Raw genomic sequence first — 23219 nt, forward strand, 5'->3', positions numbered from 1 at the left:
AAAACTATGCTGTTATTATTATTTTCTTTTGATCAAATTTCACCTAATCGTTCTCTCACAAACTCCTTTCAGTATATCTTAATCTGCGATGTGATCCAACGTCTGGTTCCGTGGCTAAATAGTAGCATGCTGGCCTTTGGTCCAAGGGGTCCTGGGTTCAATTCCTGGGAGGGTCAAGAATTTTAACTTTTATTAATTACTTCCTCCCATCTTCAATATTAGATTTCATCATAGATAGGAACCCATCTTCACACATGTGCAGGCCACCAATAGGACGTCAACTCAAAAGACCTACATCAGGTCACACATCATCTAACCTTCAGCATTCTTCTGTAACACCACATATCAAAACATATCAAAGACTTCAATTATCTTTCTTTCTGTGCTAGTAATTGTCCATGCTTCATTTCCATAAAACACCACACTCAAACAAAAGTTCTCAAAAACAATTACAATTTGCAACAAATGACTCAATTCACTTAGTAGAATAGCTACAAAAGTGAGATCTGATATCATTTGGGAATGTGGAAAAGAATATAGGACAAGATCTGATTTCCTTATATGAATTAATAAAGTCAATTAAACTAAATTCAAATGTACTGAAAATATATTTCCAATAAACAACATACAGTACGTTCCATAACAATCAGATAAAGTTTGTTCTATTTATAAGAAATATATATAGCTAAGAGTAAAAATTATCATTTAGATTCCTCCGTAAACTCTCTGTTCTAATATACATCAGTCAGAGGTTTCCATTATCTCCCATATACCGAGTCTGAAGATTTTGAGATAAGCCACAAAAATGATTACAATGTTATTGAGGGATATTAGATTTGTCTGTCACTCTACAAGCACTAACATGGCTATCTCACTAGCCCTTGCTTCAGGAGGTACTCTTGATCTCGAATCCATAATCGTTCACAGATCATGTTTAGAACTGGAGCTACTTCATGAACTTCACTACGATCTCCAGACCACCTATTATCAATTTTTAAAACCGGTACTTTCCATTTAAGTTCAAACTCCTTAACTTCTGCTGATTGCACTTCTAATCTGTTTGTCATGTTATATCTGCAATAGAGAATACATATGATTACATAACACAATAAAATACAGCTACCATATTTATTCACGTAAAGATGCCTCCCAATTTTCTCTTTACAGTTTTGGAAAAAATTTCCCCGCTTAATGGACGCATTTCATTTTCAACAAAAAAATGTTTTCATAATATTTCAATTCTTAAAATTGGATAGACTGTAGTATGCAACAAAACAAGTAACAAAAGATTAATGGCTGCAGAATCTGTTTTGCTGACCATACAATAGGGTGGGCTGAAAAATTTTGAAATTTTTTCTAAGTTGTAATACTGTGGAAAAGTTGCAAATCAGGGAGAATAAATTGTTTATATCTTCCAGTAGTGCATGTGCTCTAAAGTTTTCCAAAATGTAGTAAAATTCACATGTTTATGATAATTTTTCCTTTTCCTGATTGTAATAGCTCAAATTCTCATATGTTAGAACCACAAAAAATAATGTTTAAATATTATTTAAATCCATCAACATCTTCCAGTCGCACACTGACTTCAAAGTTAATGAAATTTTGAAACCATGTACAAATAAAGGTAGATCACAGTTCAAGGAGAGAAGAAAATACTAACAACTTGTATGTTTCTTGTTCCTTTCTTGAATACAAGCTTAAATACTTAAAACAAACCATTATAGACCATTATAAACAGATTTTTCAAATTGAAAAAACGAGTTTTTGTGTGAAGAGTTATAAGTCCAAGAAGCTCATGCAGAACAATTGAACATCTCCATATTCACTCATTAAAGGTACTGCCTGTGTGTGACCTGGGAATGTCTTGAATGTTATATCCCAATTAGGGACTGACTCACTTTGAGTATGTGATTTAATTTCATTGTCACTGGTACCTTTTAACAGTGGGGGAGAAGATAAATCACAGTCCATCCAGTTAATTACTTCTGAGTAGTCTTGAGCCTTGAAATTGAGTTTTGGCAGCAAGAATGTTCTGATAGTTGTTTTCTTTTGATCTAACTCTGCCATGGAAATACCAAGTAGATATTGCTGATCCTTACTTACCTATCTGTCTATAGTGAGGATTTGACAGCGAATACTCCTGAAGCCAATCAATGGATGTTTTTCACAGCCACTTAGCTTTTCACTGATTGGCCCTTTCAAAGATTTCGGACCCGTTGATTTGTCGCCTCGGTATTGAAACAGATGCCGGAATGGCAGTACATTGAAATGGAGAAGGCAAACTGCCCATTGTAACAGTTTCCTCAAATGTATTTCGATTCGGCGAATCAGACCATTTTTCCAACCTGTATTAACAGCAGAGCCATCACATCGTGTGACAATTTTTCAAGAGAAATACCACGACTAGACATGGGAGATGTCAGAATCTGTGATTAAATCCAACGTCATGCAAAACACTTGATGTGATTGCAGCGGTAGCATAATCACAAACTCCATACGATCACTCCATAATGCAGTAGATTTTAGCTGAATTCTCATCTGCCAATTATCAGAGGAAACCTTTTTTTTGCACTTAAAATCTTGGTTGCTATTGTTACCTTTAGTAGAAATATATTGGTCTTCATTGTCAGTTTCAACATTATTTTCACTTGAATGCGAGCACGATGGTTTCATATCAGTTTCAGTTTCATCATCCAAATTTAAGTGGCTGTCACATGATCTCCTTTCTAATGATTTATTGTTTCAGGCACTTCTACCTCTCCAATTTTTCCTATTCCGTGTACTCGTAATAAGTAAACAACTCTTAACTCAATAGCACATACGGTATTTGATTCGATTTTGCACAATCACATTTGACAATCATATCACATTTACATAAATCAGGGGTTTTGTTACAAATGCAATTAACAACAATGGGGTATTCGCAAACTGCTTTGTCAAAAAGCAATGAGCATGTTTGCTTAAACTCATCAATTTTCTGCTTAATTTTTTATTTTTATCCTGTGTATATGATTTTCTTAGGCTGTAATATTTATCATGCAATGCATTTATAAGTTGCATGATTCTCTTACCTGTAACCGTGAGGGTAGTTGCTTTCTGATACCAATTATTTTGTTAGCTACTGTAATGGCAACTTGCAAAAAACTGATGCTTTTATTATTAACTCCCATGCACAACACAGAATCATGTCCTCACCAGTAAGAAGCTTGTTTGATGGAAAATCTTTAGGTACCCAAAATATAGGGCAATCAATTTATTACCTGTCTTATGACTTTCTTAGGTAGAGCCATAGTATATCACCGTTAAGTCACAAAGTCACAAATCTCGCAACATAAAACCAACATTGAAATAAATGCAAATGCCAAAATAATAACTGGAAAAGCAAATGAAAGATCAAAGTGCAGATTGACAGAACAATGGCGTGGCGCAGTGGTGAGAGTGGTAGGAGGGCAGAATGTCGGGCTTTGACAGTTAGAACGAGCACGGGAATTTGTTAGATTTGACAGCTATTGTGGAAGCGGAAGACCTCAACCGAATTGAACCATTCTTTTCTCTAAATCATTATCAGTTTGAGTAAGAATCGACTAGAGCTATTACTGTACATTTCAATATTGACAAGTTAAGTAAGATTGAAAATGATCATAAAATTACCGTATTTACTCATGTAGTAGACCCCCCCCCTGGCTTTTGGGGACAAAGAAAATGAAAACATAAATCTTGCATAGAGGAACCCCCCCCCCCCCAAACATAATTTGTCAGAAAAGAACAATGATTCCGCTTCAAAACGGGTACAAGCCTTACTGCAGCTCCGATGACATCACACAAATTTGTGAATAGTTTTGTCCATGCGACTCACGCAATGAAAACCCGTCAAAGTCATGCGGTACATCTGCATTTCATAGTTAAGAAATGTTGCCTCTGTAGCATAGGTCTACTGCAGCTCTGATGACGTCATACAAACAGGTGAATAGTTTTGTGTCCGACCTACGCAATTAAAGCATGCATCAGTCATGCTATATGTCTAGTTTTGTAGTTAAGAATGTCCACCAGCGTAATGGTTAGCACAGTTAGCTACCATTCCCGGAGGCCTGAGTTTGATTCCCGGTACTGTATTGCCAGAGGTTTAAGAATGGCAGGAAAGTTGATTTGCGGCAAAAATGGTACATGCAGCTCACTTCCATTGGGGGCTGCACCACCTCGGAATGAGGAAACGAGTTTACTTTAGTTAAGAAATGTTCACGGTTGTTGCTATTAATATAGCAGGGGAGATCATTAACAAAGTGAACGTTTAATATCTCATAACTCGGGCCAATAAAGCCTGCGTAATCTTTGGAGAGAAGCAGGTTTAAAACGCGATAAAAACAATCCAATCATAACGATTCATTTACTCGCCAACATACCTAAATATTAATAATAATAATAATAATAATAATAATGGTATTGATTTCACATCCCAACTAACTACTTTTACGTTTAAGTGCGGCCAGTATACAGTTTTCGGAAGATAGTGGGTTTGAACCCCACTGTCGGCAGTCCTGAAGATGGTTTTCCGTGGTTTCCTTAATTAAGGCCACGGCCGCTTCCTTCCCACTCCTAGCTCGTTCCTGTCCTGTCGTCGCCATAAGACCTACATGTGTCGATATGATGTAAAATAACTTGTAAAAAAAAACTACTTTTATGATTTTCGGAGACAGCAAACAGAACATATTATGCATTATTGAAAATAATATGAAGGCAATGAACTTTTCTCCCTTTTCTCTACGCGGTCGAGTATGAAGTGAGACGAATTTTCGTAACAAGTTTTTACGACCGCATGCCCTTCCTGACGTCAACCTCATAAGAGGAGTTAATGAAATGAAATGAATGACGTGATATAAGGGTAACTAAAACTGACTATATTTACTTTATATGTGGGCCTAAAAGTCGTGTGTTCATCATTTATTCTTTTTAAATTTAGAAATACAGTTGGACCTGACTTATGCGTATATCAAGGGGAAGAGAAAAATCTACTCATAACTCAGAATTACTCAGAAATCAGACTTACACAATACATCATATATTTACTGAAAATCCAATGGAATAGACTTACACGTGTAAATCCTTGCAAATAAATACATTAAGACAGAAAATATTATTTTGAACGTGGTCCAGCCTTAAAAATATCCTTTTGCAAGCTTAGTAATGAATTCAAAGCATTTTCACTACAACTTTTCGCACTGATGTAACGCCTACACACATCGATTGCACTTAATACTTCACTCAGTTCAGGTGTTTCAAGATTCAAGTCGTTATCTCCATCTCCATCACTGTCAATATCGCTTGTAGCTGGTCCATCACCTGCATTGTTGCCATACATCAGCAATAATCTCTTCATCCGGTAGTTCTTCACATACAGCCAGATTATCATCGAAATGCACAGAAGTACAGAATTCTACACCCTCCAGTAGCTTTAGCTCATTGCCAGATGATACTTCATCCCCAAAACTATCATTAGAGGCAGCCTCTTCTAGTAAGACACCAGCTTTGTGGAAACAGTTGCTGATTGTTGGGGACGACACCTGCTTCCAGGCAGCCGAAATAAAGTCCATGGCTTGTAGCAATTTAATGGAGAGAGGTTCATTTCCTGCATCACTCAGTGTTATTAAATGTTGAACCAGCACTTTTCTATAATGCACTTTGAAATTTGCAATGATGCCCAAATCAAGCGGTTGTAGAACACTGGTACAGTTAGGAGGGAAAAATTCCACTCGAACATTCTCCAGAACTATTTAAGGTGGATGTGCTGCACATTGATCTATAAGGAGAAGGATGGACCTTCTTCTGTTTCTTTCTCATTTTAATGTCCAGTTTCTTCTACCATTGTTCCATTAGAAGCATAGTCATCCAAGAATTTCTGTGATTCATATTCCGTAGGTTTTGTTTTCGCACTATTAAAACACCTCAGATTCTTCGATTTTCCTATCACAAGTGGAGGAAGTTTGTCAGATCCATCTGCATTGGTGGCGAGAAGTACTGTTACACAAATTTTACTTTTCTTCCCTCCATGGCATGAGACACCTTTTTCAGCTAATGTTTTATTAGGAAGGAGAGTGTAGAATAGGCTGGTCTCATCACAATTAATTATAGATGTTTGGAGGCTGATAATCACTTACGATACCTGGCAGAACCTCTTCTTTCCAGTGCAGGAGGAGCGAGATAGAGAGCGAAGGGAACTCGCTCGGTTGGCCTTTGTTAAGCCGCCAGTAAGTAAGGGTCAACAATGTCACTCGGCGAAACTCTTTGTGTTCTGTTTCAGCACCGAAACCCGACTGCTCTACTTTCGCCTATGCCGGCAAAAGAGGAAACTTTGTAAATACAGTAGTTTCTTTAAGAAAAAAGCACGTGCTCATTACAATTACGCAAAACTCAGTTATATTTCACTGATACTTAATACGTATAACAGCGAATTGCATATAAATGGATTACGTATAGATAAGGTTTGATTAACACGCTTTTAAATTACATTTTGCCGGGACCTGAAGGAAATTACGTACAAATATGAATTACGCAGAACAGAGTTACGTATAAAGCAGGTTCAACTGTACTGCCTTCCAATAAAAATAGCCAGTAAAACTCAGAATACATTCGTTTGTTAAAGAATAGTCTCAAATGTTAACATGTATTTATAGCTCTTTATAGCATAGAAGCCATGTGTTCACTGCACAAAATTTGAGTTTATCCCATACTGGACCCCCCCCCCCTTACTTTTTTTGGCTGCAAATGTGGAAAAACAGGGAGTCTAATACACGAGTAAATACGGCATACATTTTTCCAAATTTCGGCAGCTTTATAACCCAGCTTGCCACTGTTCTGTATGGTAATGCCATTTTATCACAAATTTCATGAAAACTTTCAGGAAATAGTCTTGCTGTGCGGCCACGGGCACATTGAATTTTCAACTGTTTCCATTTTGTAAACATGGTGAACACACAACAGTCTAGAGTATCAACTCACATAAGACTGGCTTATTTACACCACAGCATCGCTGCATTTTAACAGGCGGGCGATTCTATTTAGAGTGTGGTAGAAGTGACAATAATGAATTCTGTTTCGTTTTGCATCCACACAAGTGTTGCCACTATTGTTTTTTTTTGTTTTTTTTGCTAGGGGCTTTATGTCGCACCGACACAGATAGGTCTTATGGCGACGATGGGATAGGAAAGGCCTAGGAGTTGGAAGGAAGCGGCCGTGGCCTTAATTAAGGTACAGCCCCAGCATTTGCCTGGTGTGAAAATGGGAAACCACGGAAAACCATTTTCAGGGCTGCCGATAGTGGGATTCGAACCTACTATCTCCCGGATGCAAGCTCACAGCCGCGCGCCTCTATGTTGCCACTATTAAATTTCCAGTCCACATATTATCATCGGTATATATTTTTCAAAAGACATCAGTTCACAAAACGTGAATGACCACAAGAACCCTGAATTTTTACAATTAAGGCGATTATAACCAAAAGTATTAAAATCATTGTACAGAAAGGAAAAACAAGGTAGAAAAATGAATTTTCTTCCTCCAGATGTGCACTTCCTATTGTTGTTATTATTAATGATTTAAGCCCACTAGGGAGCGCTTATGACTAGTTCTTTTTAGATGCTCGCTTTCATTCTCAATACTTCTTGAGCCCTGATATTAGCTTTTCTCTTCTTTCCTGTGAATGAGGTTTGTTATTATTATTATTATTATTCAAGAATTGTTCTTTGGTTAATTTTTGCTTACTACCATGATCTTAGACTTGTGTTGATCTTAAGTTTCCAATTTTCAAGAGCCTCCTTCAATATCCTCAGCATCCGATTCATGTATTTCTTTGAATCTGCAATGATGGCGATGTCATCTGCAAACCTTATGAAGTGTATCTGTTTTCCCATTCACTTTTATTTATTTTGTGTTATCTTTCAGAACTGCAGTAGCTTCTTCTATGAAGATGCTGAATAAATAGAGTGACGGGGAACATCCTTATCTTACTGCTCTTCTGATTTTTGCTGTATCCTTAGTTCCATTGATGTCTATTTCTGTGGATTATGATTTGTGCAAATTTAGTATCAGCCGCCTTTCTTTCCAGTCGAGCCCTATTTTCCTCATTGACTGGGACAGAAATGTCCATTCTACCTTGTCAAAGGCCAACTCAGTAAAAGTTATGTATGTCTGCTTAATCCCAATCTCCAATTAAGCATAAGAATAAAATTGCCTTTCTGGTTCAACATCTATGTATGGCCTGTAAAGGTAAATGAGTAGACCATACAGGCAGTGACTCAGCGCCAAGTTAACTGACCAACCAAGTGCTTCTTTATGCAGTCAACATGATGCGTATGCAGGAGATCCAGGTTGCGCTCCAAAATCAGATGCAAAACATCCTCAAACAATATTACCCTAGATACCCGGATGAGTCATCGTGGCATGGCTCAAGTGGAGACACGTTACTGGAGTTCTCTGTGACAAGAAGATGCCTGAACAGCTAGAGGCCAAAATTTATAAAACAGTGGTGTACCCAGTAGCTCTCTACAGGATAGAATGCAGATATTTAACGAGGAAACAGGGACAGGCCCTCCACACCATGGAGATGAAAATGCTGCAGTGGTTCCTTGAATTGACCCCACTATGACCATGGTTTTACTTTTGATTCGAGGCTTGTTTGATTGTTGAAAGCGATGTTAATACGCTAACACTGGCTTGCTAGGCCAATCATGGATCTTTACGTTAATATTTTGTTATGCAATAGCTGGTAATTGCCTGACAGATACTAAGCATTAACCTTGATGGTGACCACAGAATATTGGTGGGGACATTGTTGAATTTTTCGTTTTTGGCTTTATGTTGCACCAACACAGATATGTCTTATGGTGACGATGAGATAGGAAAGGCCTAGGAATTGGAAAGAAGTGGCCGTGGCCTTAATTAAGGTACAGCCCCGGCATTTGCCTGGTGTGAAAATGGGAAACGACGGAAAACCATCTTCAGGGCTGCCGACAGTGGGGATCGAAACCCACTATCTCCCGATTACTGGATACTGGCCGCACTTAAGCAACTGCAGCTATCGAACTCGGTATTATTGAAATTCAGAAGGGGTAAATATTGGGGGGGGGGGGGGGAAGAAAGGAAAAATCAAATGCTGGAAACTAAAAGACAGAGAAAGCCAAGAGATATATAGGGAAAAGATTAAAGCTCAACTTCCTAAAAATGAGAGGAAGAATGTTGAGGAAGAATAGAAAAGGTTCAAACAGGTTTTAGTCAAAGCAGCAGAAAAAACCTGTGGAAGGACATCGACAAAAGTCAGACACAAAGAAACTCCATGGTGGAATGAGAGAATTGCAGATGCAGTCCAGAAGGAGAATAATAATGTGTGGAGAGAATGGTTCAGAAACAGAACAGAAAATAATAGAGACAAATGAACGAATAAGCAGAGCAGCAAGGAAAGTGATAGCATTGGCTAAAAAGAGGTCCTGGGAGAAATTTACACAAAGGAGATAGAGGAGAATTATAAGAAAGACAAGAAAATATTATACCGCATATTAGGTAACAGAAGGAAGCAAAAAAGAAAATACATCAAGTCATCAACAAAGATGGAATCAATCAATCACTACTGATCTGCATTTAGGTGGCAGATTCCCTATCTGTTGTTTCCCTAGCCTTTTCTTAAATGATTGCAAAAGAAATTGGAAATTTATTGAACATCTCCCTTGGTCAGTTATCCCAATCCCCAACTCCCCTTCCCATAAACGAATATTTGCCCCAATTTGTCCTCTTGAATTCCAACTTTATTTTCATATTGTGATCATACCTACTTTTAAAGACACCATCCAAACTTATTCGTCTACTGATGTCCTCCCATGCCATCTCCCCACTGACAGCTTGGAACATACCACTTAGTCCAGCAGCTCGTCTCCTTTCTCCCAAGTCTTCCCAGCCCAAACTTTGCAACACTTTTGCAACGCTACTCTTTTGTTGGAAATCGCCCAGAACAAATCGAGCTGCTTTTCTTTGGATTTTTTCCAGTTCTTGAATCAAGTAATCCTGGTGAGGGTCCCATACACTGGAACCATAATCTAGTTGGGGTCTCACCAGAGACAAATATGCTCTCTCCTTTACATCCTTACTACAACCCCTAAATACTCGCATAACCATGTGCAGAGATCTGTACCCTTTATTTACAATTCCATTTATGTGATTACTCCAATGAAGATCTTTCCTTATATTAATACCTAGATACTTACAATGATCCCCAAAGGGAACTTTCACCCCATCAACGCAGTAATTAAAACTGAGAGGACTTTTCCTATTTGTGAAACTCACAACCTGACTTTTATCCCCGTTTATCATCATACCATTGCCTACTGTCCATCTCACAACATTATCGAGGTCATTTTGCAGTTGCTCACAATCTTGTAACTTATTTATTACTCTGTGCAGAATAACATCATCTGCGAAAAGCCTTATCTCTGATTCAACTTCTTTACACATATCATTGATATATATATAAGAAAACATAAAGGTCCAATAATACTGCCTTGAAGAATTCCCCTCTTAATTTTTACAGGGACAGATAAAGCTTCACCTTGTGGCTACTCCAACAACTACTCTTATACCTTCATCTCCTTCACACAATATACATCACATTTGTTTGAGCGCCAGTTGCTTTTTAAATAAAAACAACAAAATTTGGTAGAGCATACCTCTTAGATCAATTACACTGACTGACAGAGCAAATGCAACACCAAGAAGGAGTGGTCAGAACTTTATGCCAATTGCAGGGTAGACTGACGTCACTGAGGTATGCTCATGATGTGAAATGCGCCGCTGTGCTGCGCACGTAGCGAACGATAAATGGGACACGGCGTTGGCGAATGGCCCACTTCGTACCGTGATTTCTCAGCCGACAGTCATTGTAGAACGTGTTGTCGTGTGCCACAGGACACGTGTATAGCTAAGAATGCCAGGCCGCCGTCAACGGAGGCATTTCCAGCAGACAGACGACTTTACGAGGGGTATGGTGATCGGGCTAAGAAGGGCAGGTTGGTCGCTTCGTCAAATCGCAGCCGATACCCATAGGGATGTGTCCACGGTGCAGCGCCTGTGGCGAAGATGGTTGGCGCAGGGACATGTGGCACGTGCGAGGGGTCCAGGCGCAGCCCGAGTGACGTCAGCACGCGAGGATCAGCGCATCCGCCGCCAAGCGGTGGCAGCCCCGCACGCCACGTCAACCGCCATTCTTCAGCATGTGCAAGACACCCTGGCTGTTCCAATATCGACCAGAACAATTTCCCGTCGATTGGTTGAAGGAGGCCTGCACTCCCGGCGTCCGCTCAGAAGACTACCATTGACTCCACAGCATAGACGTGCACGCCTGGCATGGTGCCGGGCTAGAGCGACTTGGATGAGGGAATGGCGGAACGTTGTGTTCTCCGATGAGTCACGCTTCTGTTCTGTCAGTGACAGTCACCGCAGACGAGTGTGGCGTCGGCGTGGAGAAAGGTCAAATCCGGCAGTAACTGTGGAGCGCCCTACCGCTAGACAACGCGGCATCATGGTTTGGGGCGCTATTGCGTATGATTCCACGTCACCTCTAGTGCGTATTCAAGGCACGTTAAATGCCCACCGCTACGTGCAGCATGTGCTGCGGCCGGTGCCACTCCCGTACCTTCAGGGGCTGCCCAATGCTCTGTTTCAGCAGGATAATGCCCGCCCACACACTGCTCGCATCTCCCAACAGGCTCTACGAGGTGTACAGATGCTTCCGTGGCCAGCGTACTCTCCGGATCTCTCACCAATCGAACACGTGTGGGATCTCATTGGACGCCGTTTGCAAACTCTGCCCCAGCCTCGTACGGACGACCAACTGTGGCAAATGGTTGACAGAGAATGGAGAACCATCCCTCAGGACACCATTCGCACTCTTATTGACTCTGTACCTCGACGTGTTTCTGCGTGCATCGCCGCTCGCGGTGGTCCTACATCCTACTGAGTCGATGCCGTGCGCATTGTGTAACCTGCATATCGGTTTGAAATAAACATCAATTATTCGTCCGTGCCGTCTCTGTTTTTTCCCCAACTTTCATCCCTTTCGAACCACTCCTCCTTGGTGTTGCATTTGCTCTGTCAGTCAGTGTATCTCAAGGCGTGAGGTGATAAACTCACATATCTGGCAATATACAGGGATATGGATCAGGACAATATTAAATTACTGTTGCATTTCCACAATTGAGGATTGTACATGGAACTGGAATCACTTATTATAATTAAAATAAAACTGAGTTTATGACTATAATTTACGTCACAATGAACAAGCATTGACGTCTTTTAATTTAACAAAAAAATATATCTAGTGAGATTTGCGGTAATATGAAAAAGAAAATTTAATCTAAACAAAAAAAGCTATTGGCATGAACTTGAAGTGAGATGTGATATCGCCGCTGATTACATTCTTCTTCATGTTATGAATGCATAACATGTCTGATGCTTTAATTACCTGATGTCTGCATACACCGCTGTTGAACTTGAAATTCCAGGGAAAACCTATGAGCTGAAGTCGGGAGCCGTCTGCTGTTATCTTCTTATATAACAAGGAGTTGGCCTACATACCATGTACACGTGTAGGGAGCTCCAATGTAATTACGTCCACTCAATATATTATAAGAAATTGGAAAATATTATTGAAACATCTTGTGAAGTCCATCCTCACAAGAAGATGATGTTTCTTTATCAGCATAGTACTCGTCTCTGCTCGGATACAACCACCACCTGTAGACCTCCTTGATTATTACTTCTTCAAACACAACTCTTAGTTCTGACCATCACTCTAAGACCACTTCTTCCATTTGATACATCCGACTGATACATATGATCTGATAGATATGATACCTCTCACCACCGTTGCCTTGACTTTTATAAACTCGCGATGACGACTCATCTCCCTACTCTCTGTTCATCCCTTCCACCTCAATATACAGTAGCTGGCGAATACTGACACTTGGTCGCAATCACGTGCCCACGCACTGATGTCATCAGTCATGTGTCGTATAAGCGTACCCAAGCGGATTACAGTAACTATGCGGCATGAGTCACCGGAAAACCTACTTGCACATAACATTCTCAGTTAAACATAGCCTCGATTGCAAAATACTCTGCCAACACATCTGCCTAGAGTTACAAGCCACAGAATGACTATATCAAACCAACAAATCTCACTTACTAATATACAGCATAATTACAAACATATTCACTTAACCTATGATTAAATACAATAATATGCGTGACACCTAATTATTACAGTCTAAATGATGAGAAACAGAATATAAAATCTAATGAATCGGGTTAATAATAATAATAATAATAATAATAATAATTGTTACGGAATTATCCGTGGTAGTTAGAGGTGAAAGAAGGTAATGGATGGAATAGGTCTCAACAACGAAATTAAAATTAATTTAAAATTTAACAAGGGTTATATTTTCTTTTCGAGATCAAGAAATAACAAGTATAACAGGAACTTAGTTGTATATCAACAAGTTAAGAAAGTACAATTACAGTTTATTAATGGATTTTGGGCTTCGAGCCCCAGATTCACAATCCCTGAGCAATGAGCCCAAATTTACCTATACACAAGGTTCAACAAAGGGGCAGAAAACCCCAATCATGCCAAGGAGCATTTGCTCCCAATTACCCAGTTAAGCCTGCTTGAGGCACACAGAAAATACAATTTTTGGAAAGAGCGAACCCGCTCTCAAAGTTCAAGCCAATTCAAAGGCCACACCAAACTCCACCTTCAACCTGCCCTCCAGGCACACAAGAACAGGGGTAAAAATACCCAACCTACTGAGGCCTATTCACTAAAGAAACAGGACAATAACATGGCCCCAAAGTACCAACTTGAGTAGAGGCGTAACTTGCACTCCTAATACACCTTGTTACAACCTATTTGGCTCTTAGGCCGCTTATGCAAGGGCTAATCCCATACTACGGAGGTGACACGATAGGAAAATTTAAACATTATGAAGCGAAGAAAAACGGTTATGAAAACGTAGTCACCTCAAAAACAATATGAGAGGGAGCTCGAGAGGGTTAGGGGGCACTCTCTATCCCGATTTGTAGTTAAAGAGACGGAATTTATACCAAGGGTCTTTTACATTTTAAAGGAAGGTTACATGATAAAAGTTTCGAACCTGCCCCGAGGGTTAAACTGCTGAGCTAGCAAGAAATGAAGTTATTAGAAGGCCATTACCTTATGGAAGAACTGCTGCCCGAAGGAAGAGGCGCTTCCCGCCCCCTGCTACATAATCACACTAGGAAAGATGTTACCGAAGTGGCCCGGAGACCAGAAAATCAGCAGTTTAAATACCCTCGTGGAACATTCGAGACCTTTCAAGAATGAGAACCCACACCCCCCTCAACTTTATTGGCTAGGATCAAGCAACATATCCATATCGGAGAAGACGTACGTTATTGGTCAAAAATTAATTAGAGAAATTCGGGATTGGCTAAATTCAAAACAAGCGGAAAGAGAAGGGTTATACTGCCAACCCAAAAAATGACTGAAAGAAATTTAACAAAGAACAAACTTATGAACACAAAATTTCTCAAAAAACAGTTCCTTCACTTCACACTAGGGTGCACAATAGTAGTTCTTCAGTAGTGTCATCTAGAAGAGAATGTTCACACTTCTCACTACAGAGAAAACAAATATAAATCGAAAAAGACACAGTTCAGAACTCTTCAAAATTTACAATAGCGACATCTTCTGAGAAACTTTAGAATTAACTTGGTGGTTAAAGTTCAGGCTTCCTCCAGTAGAGGAGTTTCAACTGGCGCTATGTTTGAATTAGCGGCGCGGAGGTGTACCGCTCGGTACAGACCTCCCCCCCCCCCCCCCCCCCAAAAGTCCCTCCAAGGGGTAACACAGAAGAACACCAAATTTTGTTTTAAAACAAGGTCCAAGTTATGATGTTGATATAGAAATTAATTGCAGAAGGAATTACAAACAAGTTTTCTTAAACTGGTTGGATCCAGTTTCAAAATTCTTTGTAGTAACTTTTGATGTAATGTCTTTAGCTTGTAGTAGTTGAATTCAGAAGGAAAAACTTTTAATTCTTGAAAGGAAAAAAAAATTTCTAAGTCCACCAAATATTGCAGTTGAATCCAAAAATGTAGTAATTGTTGATATGAAATGTCCATGTAGCTGATTAAGTACATTCAATGTTAATTAAGTTTGACGGCCGGACCAGCCGCCGCTGCTTGTGTCCAGAGGAGGCCGCTCGGACCCCTCAAGTACCCTGAGATACCGCTCTCCCGCACCATGAGAGGGGTAGTGGTGCTGAAGCACGCTGCACATGCGGCGAACGTTTACAGACCGCGGGCAAGTTGCAGGTGGTGCGCCGCACATCAGCCTTGGCCGGGAGGAGGGCTCCAGCTCGCCGTACACTGGTTGACCTCACTGAAGTAGATCGGGCCTGTGCTCTACTCCAGTAGCGGCACGGCGCCGCGCGGCTGCGGGGGCACTGAAACATTAAGATCTCGGCGGCAGAATTTGTTGGACCATAATGATTTTCGGGTACAGTACTTGTGGTGGAGCTGAGGTGCCAGCGGCGTGGAAATATTTATTTCAATTTAGCCACTGTGTGTTTGAGCAGGAGACGGGAGCGTGGTAATGGCCATGGCAAAGACAGGATAGCAGTTTAACCGGTCGGGGGAGGTTGTACAATGAACATTAGGAAACAAAGAACATAATTCCAAGGGCAGAAGGCCTCAAAATGAAACCAAAAATATAACCTTCAGATTTCTTTCAAAATGTAACAAAAATGAAAACCAGCTAAGTTATTGCGGAAATTACACAGGTTTCACCTGGGACAGGTGAACCCTAAATATCCTCTCGGTGGCTGGATTGCTTAATAACAACTTGACCGGCGTAAGAAAATCTACAATTATGCACGGCCCATGAAATCTGGGGGCAAGCTTGCCCGCAGGAACAAAATTCTTGACCATCACCTGGTCACCTACCTTCAAATGGGTGGGTCTCCGTCCACGATCATATCTTTCCCTAACCTTTTCATGAGGCACTTTAAGATTGGCTTTAGCCTTCTTCCAAAGATCTTTAATATTATCTGGATCTATTGTCTCAGGTAGAATATCACTAAGAGACCAAAGGTTAGAGAGCGGCGTATTGGGTACAAACTTGAACATCAAGGAAGCTGGAGTAAACTTATGAGATTCATGAACCGCCGAATTCAAAGCAAAAGCTAACCAATGCAAGGACGTGTCCCACCTAGAATGATCGTCGTGATGATAGGCAATAAGGGCCGACCCAGATTATGATTGACCCGTTCAGCTAGAGATGGTTGAGGATAATAAGCCGAAGTAGTCACATGAGATATGGACAGATCAAAACAGAATTTACGAAAGAGATTGGATGTGAAAGCTTTAGCATTATCAGATACAATATATTGACACGGACCGAAAGAAGCAAAAATGGAATTTAAACAAGTAATGGTGGACTGGGCGGTGGCCAGCTTAGTCGGAAATAACCAAGAAAATCTTGTAAAACCATCTACACATACAAGGATGAACTTGTTAGCGTTCCCCTTTGACTGGGGAAAGGGTCCTACGTAATCGATGTAGAGATGTTCCATGGGGCGCGACGCTTGATGAGAAGACAAAAGCCCTTGCTTAGTTGACATGGTAGGTTTACTAAGCCAGCATGATTTACAAGATTTTACCTATTCACGGATTTCTCCGTCCATACCCTTCCAGATGAACATTTCACGAATCTTTTCACGGGTTTTGAAGATGCCTAAATGCCCCCCTAATGGGGTCTCATAATAGTACTTGGAAGATCATTGGTACAAGAACAGCTGGAACCACAACTTTCATTTTTTGATCATGCCTCAACGGGCAACATAAAACACCATTCCTCAATACATAAGGGACGACATGTTCCCCAGAAGAAAGGGTTTCCATGATCAGAGCCAGCGTCGGATCTTCACGTTGATATTTCTCAATATCCCTAAAGAGCATGGGAGCATCTGTTAAGATGGCATTAACCTCAGATAGTATGGACACGGGAGGTGAAGAACTATCATCCAGATCAGGAGTCTCCACATCATTAGAAAACATACGGCTTAGTCCGTCAGCAACCACGTTTTCAGTACCTCTGATATGCCTAACATCAAATTGGAAGGCAGAAATTCGGATGGCCCACCGGGCTATACGACCAGTACGACGCGGCCTACCTAAGACCCAGCTTAAGGGTTGGTTATCGGTTTCCAAGTCAAATTTGACATGTTCCAGATAGAGACGGAACTTTTCTAAAGCAAATAAGACTGCCAAACCTTCGAGCTCATAGATGGAATATTTGGCTTCTTGAGCCGATAAGAGTCCCAGATGCATAGGCGATGGGTCGCCTCCCTAGTTCAGTCTCTTGAAGAAGGACTGCAGCTACCGCCGACGACGACACGTCGGTTGGACGATGAATTTCTTGGAGAAATCGGGCATGGCCAGAACAGGGGCGTTACACAGAGCTAATTTGAGATCTTCAAAAGCGGCTTGTTGAGAAGGTCCCCACTCAAATTTGACGCCTTTCCTACGAAGTAAGTTCAAGGGCGCCGCTCTATTGGCGAAATTTGGAATAAATTTCCTGAAGAAATTCACCATACCAATGAACCTAGCAATACCTTTGATGTCCTTGGGAGGCTTGAAATCACGGATGGCCTGTGTTCTAGAGTGATCGACTGCAACACCATCAGGCGACACAATATGCCCTAGGAATGACATGGAGGGCTTAGCGAAGGCAACCTTGGATAACTTCACAGTTAACCCAGCCTTACGGAGACGACTGAGGACTTCTCGCAGATGATCTAGGTGTTCTTCGAAGGTCTCCGAAAATACGACGACATCATCAAGATAGTGGTACAAGTACTCAAACTTGATGTCAGAGAAGACCCTGTCTAGCAGTCTAGTGAGTACAGCTGCTCCCGTGGGGAGCCCGAAAGGCACGCGGTTGTATTCATACAAATTCCAATCCGTGGCAAACGCTGTAAGATGTTTAGATTCTTCAGCCAGAGGAATTTGATTATAGGCCTGATTCAGATCCAAGATGGTAAAGAACTTAGCCTTCCGAAACCATGAAAAACAAGAGTGAAGGTCTGGAAGGGGCACAGATTGTAACACCACCTTCCGATTGAGAGCCCTATAGTCAATCACAGGCCTGAAGCCACCTTGGGGTTTCGGGACTAGAAAAATAGGCGAAGAATACGCCGACTTAGAGGGCCGAATAACACCGTCCTTCAGCATTTGATCAATGATTTCTTTCAGCGCCTTCATTTTAGGTGGAGATAGCCTATAAGGTGGAAAACGGACAGGAATCGAATCCGTAACCTCAATCTTGTATTCAATAAGGTCAGTAACACCAAGAGTATCCGGGAACACCTCTGGAAACGACTGACACAACTTACGAATACTATCAGCCTGCTCCTCAGGTAGATGTCTAAGATCTAACAACATCTCATCCTGGGTAGGCGAAACAGATGAACATGTTACAGAACTACATTTTAACAAAGGGATTTTGGAATTACTATCGAATTTGAAAGAGCACGACTTGCTCTGAAGGTCGAGCACTAGACCGGTGTGAGAAATGAAATCAGCTCCCAATATAACGGAGCAAGACAAGTGCTTGGCCACAAACAGTTTAAATTTCCAGGTAAATTTAGATATATGAATTTTGGCATACAGAAAACCTAAAGTTTCTAATGGAGAGGAATTTCCGGAAACATATTGAACCGAAGTCGAACAAAAATCAGGAAGACTACAAACAGTTTTCAATTTGGAGTACCATTCAGCCGAAATAATAGAACAAACACTGCCAGAATCTAATAGAGCAGTTACAGGTTCGTTATTTAATTCAATTTTGAGAAAAGGAACTGGTGCGGGGGTATCCGCCGCAATCCTAAGACATTCTTTGGGACCTTCAAAAGATAAATTTGAAGACAGAGTCTTCCCTGAAATTTCGGCATGATTACTTGGGGCTGAGCCTCGAGGAGAAGGGTTCGCTGACTCAGCCAAAGCCCCTAGTCATTATTATTGGCCTTGGTGGAAGTTGCACCAGAAGTTGAGCAGGAGGGAGCGCTGTTAGCATTAGGGCAGTTCTTGGCAATATGTGAAAACGCGCCGCATTTAAAACAACCTTGGGATGAACTTGCTCCATTATTTGTCCTACTAGATTTGATCAATGGACATTTATTGCGAAGATGGTCAGGCGACCCGCAAGCGTAACATTTACGGGGTGTGATGGGTCGGCGAGGTGGAGGCCGAAAACTACTAGAGGATGGAGGGGGTTCTTTCGCGACACGCAAGGTATCGGCGTATCTGACTCCTTCGGCTAATGATATAGATGTTGATTCCCATAGGGAATCTGAAATACTTGTCCTGAATGAGCAAATTTATAATACCAATATAAATGGTCCGTTATTGGACATTATACATTTTCCAGCTAGCTCATTCTTGGTTGCCAGCGTTTCGCCCTCGTGTGCTAGGGTGGGCTCATCAGTTGGTACCTAGCACACCTACCAATACGCTGGCTAGTGCATACCGTGGAGGCCACTGCGTAGGCTACCTGGAGCCACCGGCAATGCCAATGCACTAAGAGACTTTGTCTCATCACTAAAAATTGATGCCTGCTTGGCCATCAGATGATATAGATGTTGATTCCCATAGGGAATCTGGAATACTTGTCCTGAATGAGCAAATTTATAATACCAATATAAATGGTCCGTTATTGGACATTATACATTTTCCAGCTAGCTCATTCTTGGTTGCCAGCGTTTCGCCCTCGTGTGCTAGGGTGGGCTCATCAGTTGGTACCTAGCACACCTACCAATACGCTGGCTAGTGCATACCGTGGAGGCCACTGCGTAGGCTACCTGGAGCCACCGGCAATGCCAATGCACTAAGAGACTTTGTCTCATCACTAAAAATTGATGCCTGCTTGGCCATCAGATGATATAGATGTTGATTCCCATAGGGAATCTGAAATACTTGTCCTGAATGAGCAAATTTATAATACCAATATAAATGGTCCGTTATTGGACATTATACATTTTCCAGCTAGCTCATTCTTGGTTGCCAGCGTTTCGCCCTCGTGTGCTAGGGTGGGCTCATCAGTTGGTACCTAGCACACCTACCAATACGCTGGCTAGTGCATACCGTGGAGGCCACTGCGTAGGCTACCTGGAGCCACCGGCAATGCCAATGCACTAAGAGACTTTGTCTCATCACTAAAAATTGATGCCTGCTTGGCCATCAGATGATATAGATGTTGATTCCCATAGGGAATCTGAAATACTTGTCCTGAATGAGCAAATTTATAATACCAATATAAATGGTCCGTTATTGGACATTATACATTTTCCAGCTAGCTCATTCTTGGTTGCCAGCGTTTCGCCCTCGTGTGCTAGGGTGGGCTCATCAGTTGGTACCTAGCACACCTACCAATACGCTGGCTAGTGCATACCGTGGAGGCCACTGCGTAGGCTACCTGGAGCCACCGGCAATGCCAATGCACTAAGAGACTTTGTCTCATCACTAAAAATTGATGCCTGCTTGGCCATCAGATGATATAGATGTTGATTCCCATAGGGAATCTGAAATACTTGTCCTGAATGAGCAAATTTATAATACCAATATAAATGGTCCGTTATTGGACATTATACATTTTCCAGCTAGCTCATTCTTGGTTGCCAGCGTTTCGCCCTCGTGTGCTAGGGTGGGCTCATCAGTTGGTACCTAGCACACCTACCAATACGCTGGCTAGTGCATACCGTGGAGGCCACTGCGTAGGCTACCTGGAGCCACCGGCAATGCCAATGCACTAAGAGACTTTGTCTCATCACTAAAAATTGATGCCTGCTTGGCCATCAGATGATATAGATGTTGATTCCCATAGGGAATCTGAAATACTTGTCCTGAATGAGCAAATTTATAATACCAATATAAATGGTCCGTTATTGGACATTATACATTTTCCAGCTAGCTCATTCTTGGTTGCCAGCGTTTCGCCCTCGTGTGCTAGGGTGGGCTCATCAGTTGGTACCTAGCACACCTACCAATACGCTGGCTAGTGCATACCGTGGAGGCCACTGCGTAGGCTACCTGGAGCCACCGGCAATGCCAATGCACTAAGAGACTTTGTCTCATCACTAAAAATTGATGCCTGCTTGGCCATCAGATGATATAGATGTTGATTCCCATAGGGAATCTGAAATACTTGTCCTGAATGAGCAAATTTATAATACCAATATAAATGGTCCGTTATTGGACATTATACATTTTCCAGCTAGCTCATTCTTGGTTGCCAGCGTTTCGCCCTCGTGTGCTAGGGTGGGCTCATCAGTTGGTACCTAGCACACCTACCAATACGCTGGCTAGTGCATACCGTGGAGGCCACTGCGTAGGCTACCTGGAGCCACCGGCAATGCCAATGCACTAAGAGACTTTGTCTCATCACTAAAAATTGATGCCTGCTTGGCCATCAGATGATATAGATGTTGATTCCCATAGGGAATCTGAAATACTTGTCCTGAATGAGCAAATTTATAATACCAATATAAATGGTCCGTTATTGGACATTATACATTTTCCAGCTAGCTCATTCTTGGTTGCCAGCGTTTCGCCCTCGTGTGCTAGGGTGGGCTCATCAGTTGGTACCTAGCACACCTACCAATACGCTGGCTAGTGCATACCGTGGAGGCCACTGCGTAGGCTACCTGGAGCCACCGGCAATGCCAATGCACTAAGAGACTTTGTCTCATCACTAAAAATTGATGCCTGCTTGGCCATCAGATGATATAGATGTTGATTCCCATAGGGAATCTGAAATACTTGTCCTGAATGAGCAAATTTATAATACCAATATAAATGGTCCGTTATTGGACATTATACATTTTCCAGCTAGCTCATTCTTGGTTGCCAGCGTTTCGCCCTCGTGTGCTAGGGTGGGCTCATCAGTTGGTACCTAGCACACCTACCAATACGCTGGCTAGTGCATACCGTGGAGGCCACTGCGTAGGCTACCTGGAGCCACCGGCAATGCCAATGCACTAAGAGACTTTGTCTCATCACTAAAAATTGATGCCTGCTTGGCCATCAGATGATATAGATGTTGATTCCCATAGGGAATCTGAAATACTTGTCCTGAATGAGCAAATTTATAATACCAATATAAATGGTCCGTTATTGGACATTATACATTTTCCAGCTAGCTCATTCTTGGTTGCCAGCGTTTCGCCCTCGTGTGCTAGGGTGGGCTCATCAGTTGGTACCTAGCACACCTACCAATACGCTGGCTAGTGCATACCGTGGAGGCCACTGCGTAGGCTACCTGGAGCCACCGGCAATGCCAATGCACTAAGAGACTTTGTCTCATCACTAAAAATTGATGCCTGCTTGGCCATCAGATGATATAGATGTTGATTCCCATAGGGAATCTGAAATACTTGTCCTGAATGAGCAAATTTATAATACCAATATAAATGGTCCGTTATTGGACATTATACATTTTCCAGCTAGCTCATTCTTGGTTGCCAGCGTTTCGCCCTCGTGTGCTAGGGTGGGCTCATCAGTTGGTACCTAGCACACCTACCAATACGCTGGCTAGTGCATACCGTGGAGGCCACTGCGTAGGCTACCTGGAGCCACCGGCAATGCCAATGCACTAAGAGACTTTGTCTCATCACTAAAAATTGATGCCTGCTTGGCCATCAGATGATATAGATGTTGATTCCCATAGGGAATCTGGAATACTTGTCCTGAATGAGCAAATTTATAATACCAATATAAATGGTCCGTTATTGGACATTATACATTTTCCAGCTAGCTCATTCTTGGTTGCCAGCGTTTCGCCCTCGTGTGCTAGGGTGGGCTCATCAGTTGGTACCTAGCACACCTACCAATACGCTGGCTAGTGCATACCGTGGAGGCCACTGCGTAGGCTACCTGGAGCCACCGGCAATGCCAATGCACTAAGAGACTTTGTCTCATCACTAAAAATTGATGCCTGCTTGGCCATCAGATGATATAGATGTTGATTCCCATAGGGAATCTGAAATACTTGTCCTGAATGAGCAAATTTATAATACCAATATAAATGGTCCGTTATTGGACATTATACATTTTCCAGCTAGCTCATTCTTGGTTGCCAGCGTTTC

The 23219-nt window shown here is 41.7% G+C and overlaps 1 protein-coding gene across 2 annotated transcripts in view; it reads right to left on the reverse strand.

Moving 5' to 3' along the window:
• Window positions 1–589: 589 nt before the first annotated feature.
• Window positions 590–23219, reverse strand: part of LOC136885392 (ciliogenesis and planar polarity effector 2) — a 103673-nt gene continuing 81043 nt past the window's right edge. For both annotated transcript variants that reach the window (XM_067157908.2, XM_067157916.2), the window contains exon 4: window positions 590–1074. In XM_067157908.2, coding sequence (XP_067014009.2) covers window positions 867–1074 — 208 coding nt within the window. In that variant the 3' untranslated portion in view covers window positions 590–866. The remainder of the gene's footprint in view (window positions 1075–23219) is intronic.

The sequence above is a fragment of the Anabrus simplex genome, chromosome 1 (genome assembly GCF_040414725.1).
Source record: "Anabrus simplex isolate iqAnaSimp1 chromosome 1, ASM4041472v1, whole genome shotgun sequence".
NCBI lineage: Eukaryota > Metazoa > Arthropoda > Insecta > Orthoptera > Tettigoniidae > Anabrus > Anabrus simplex.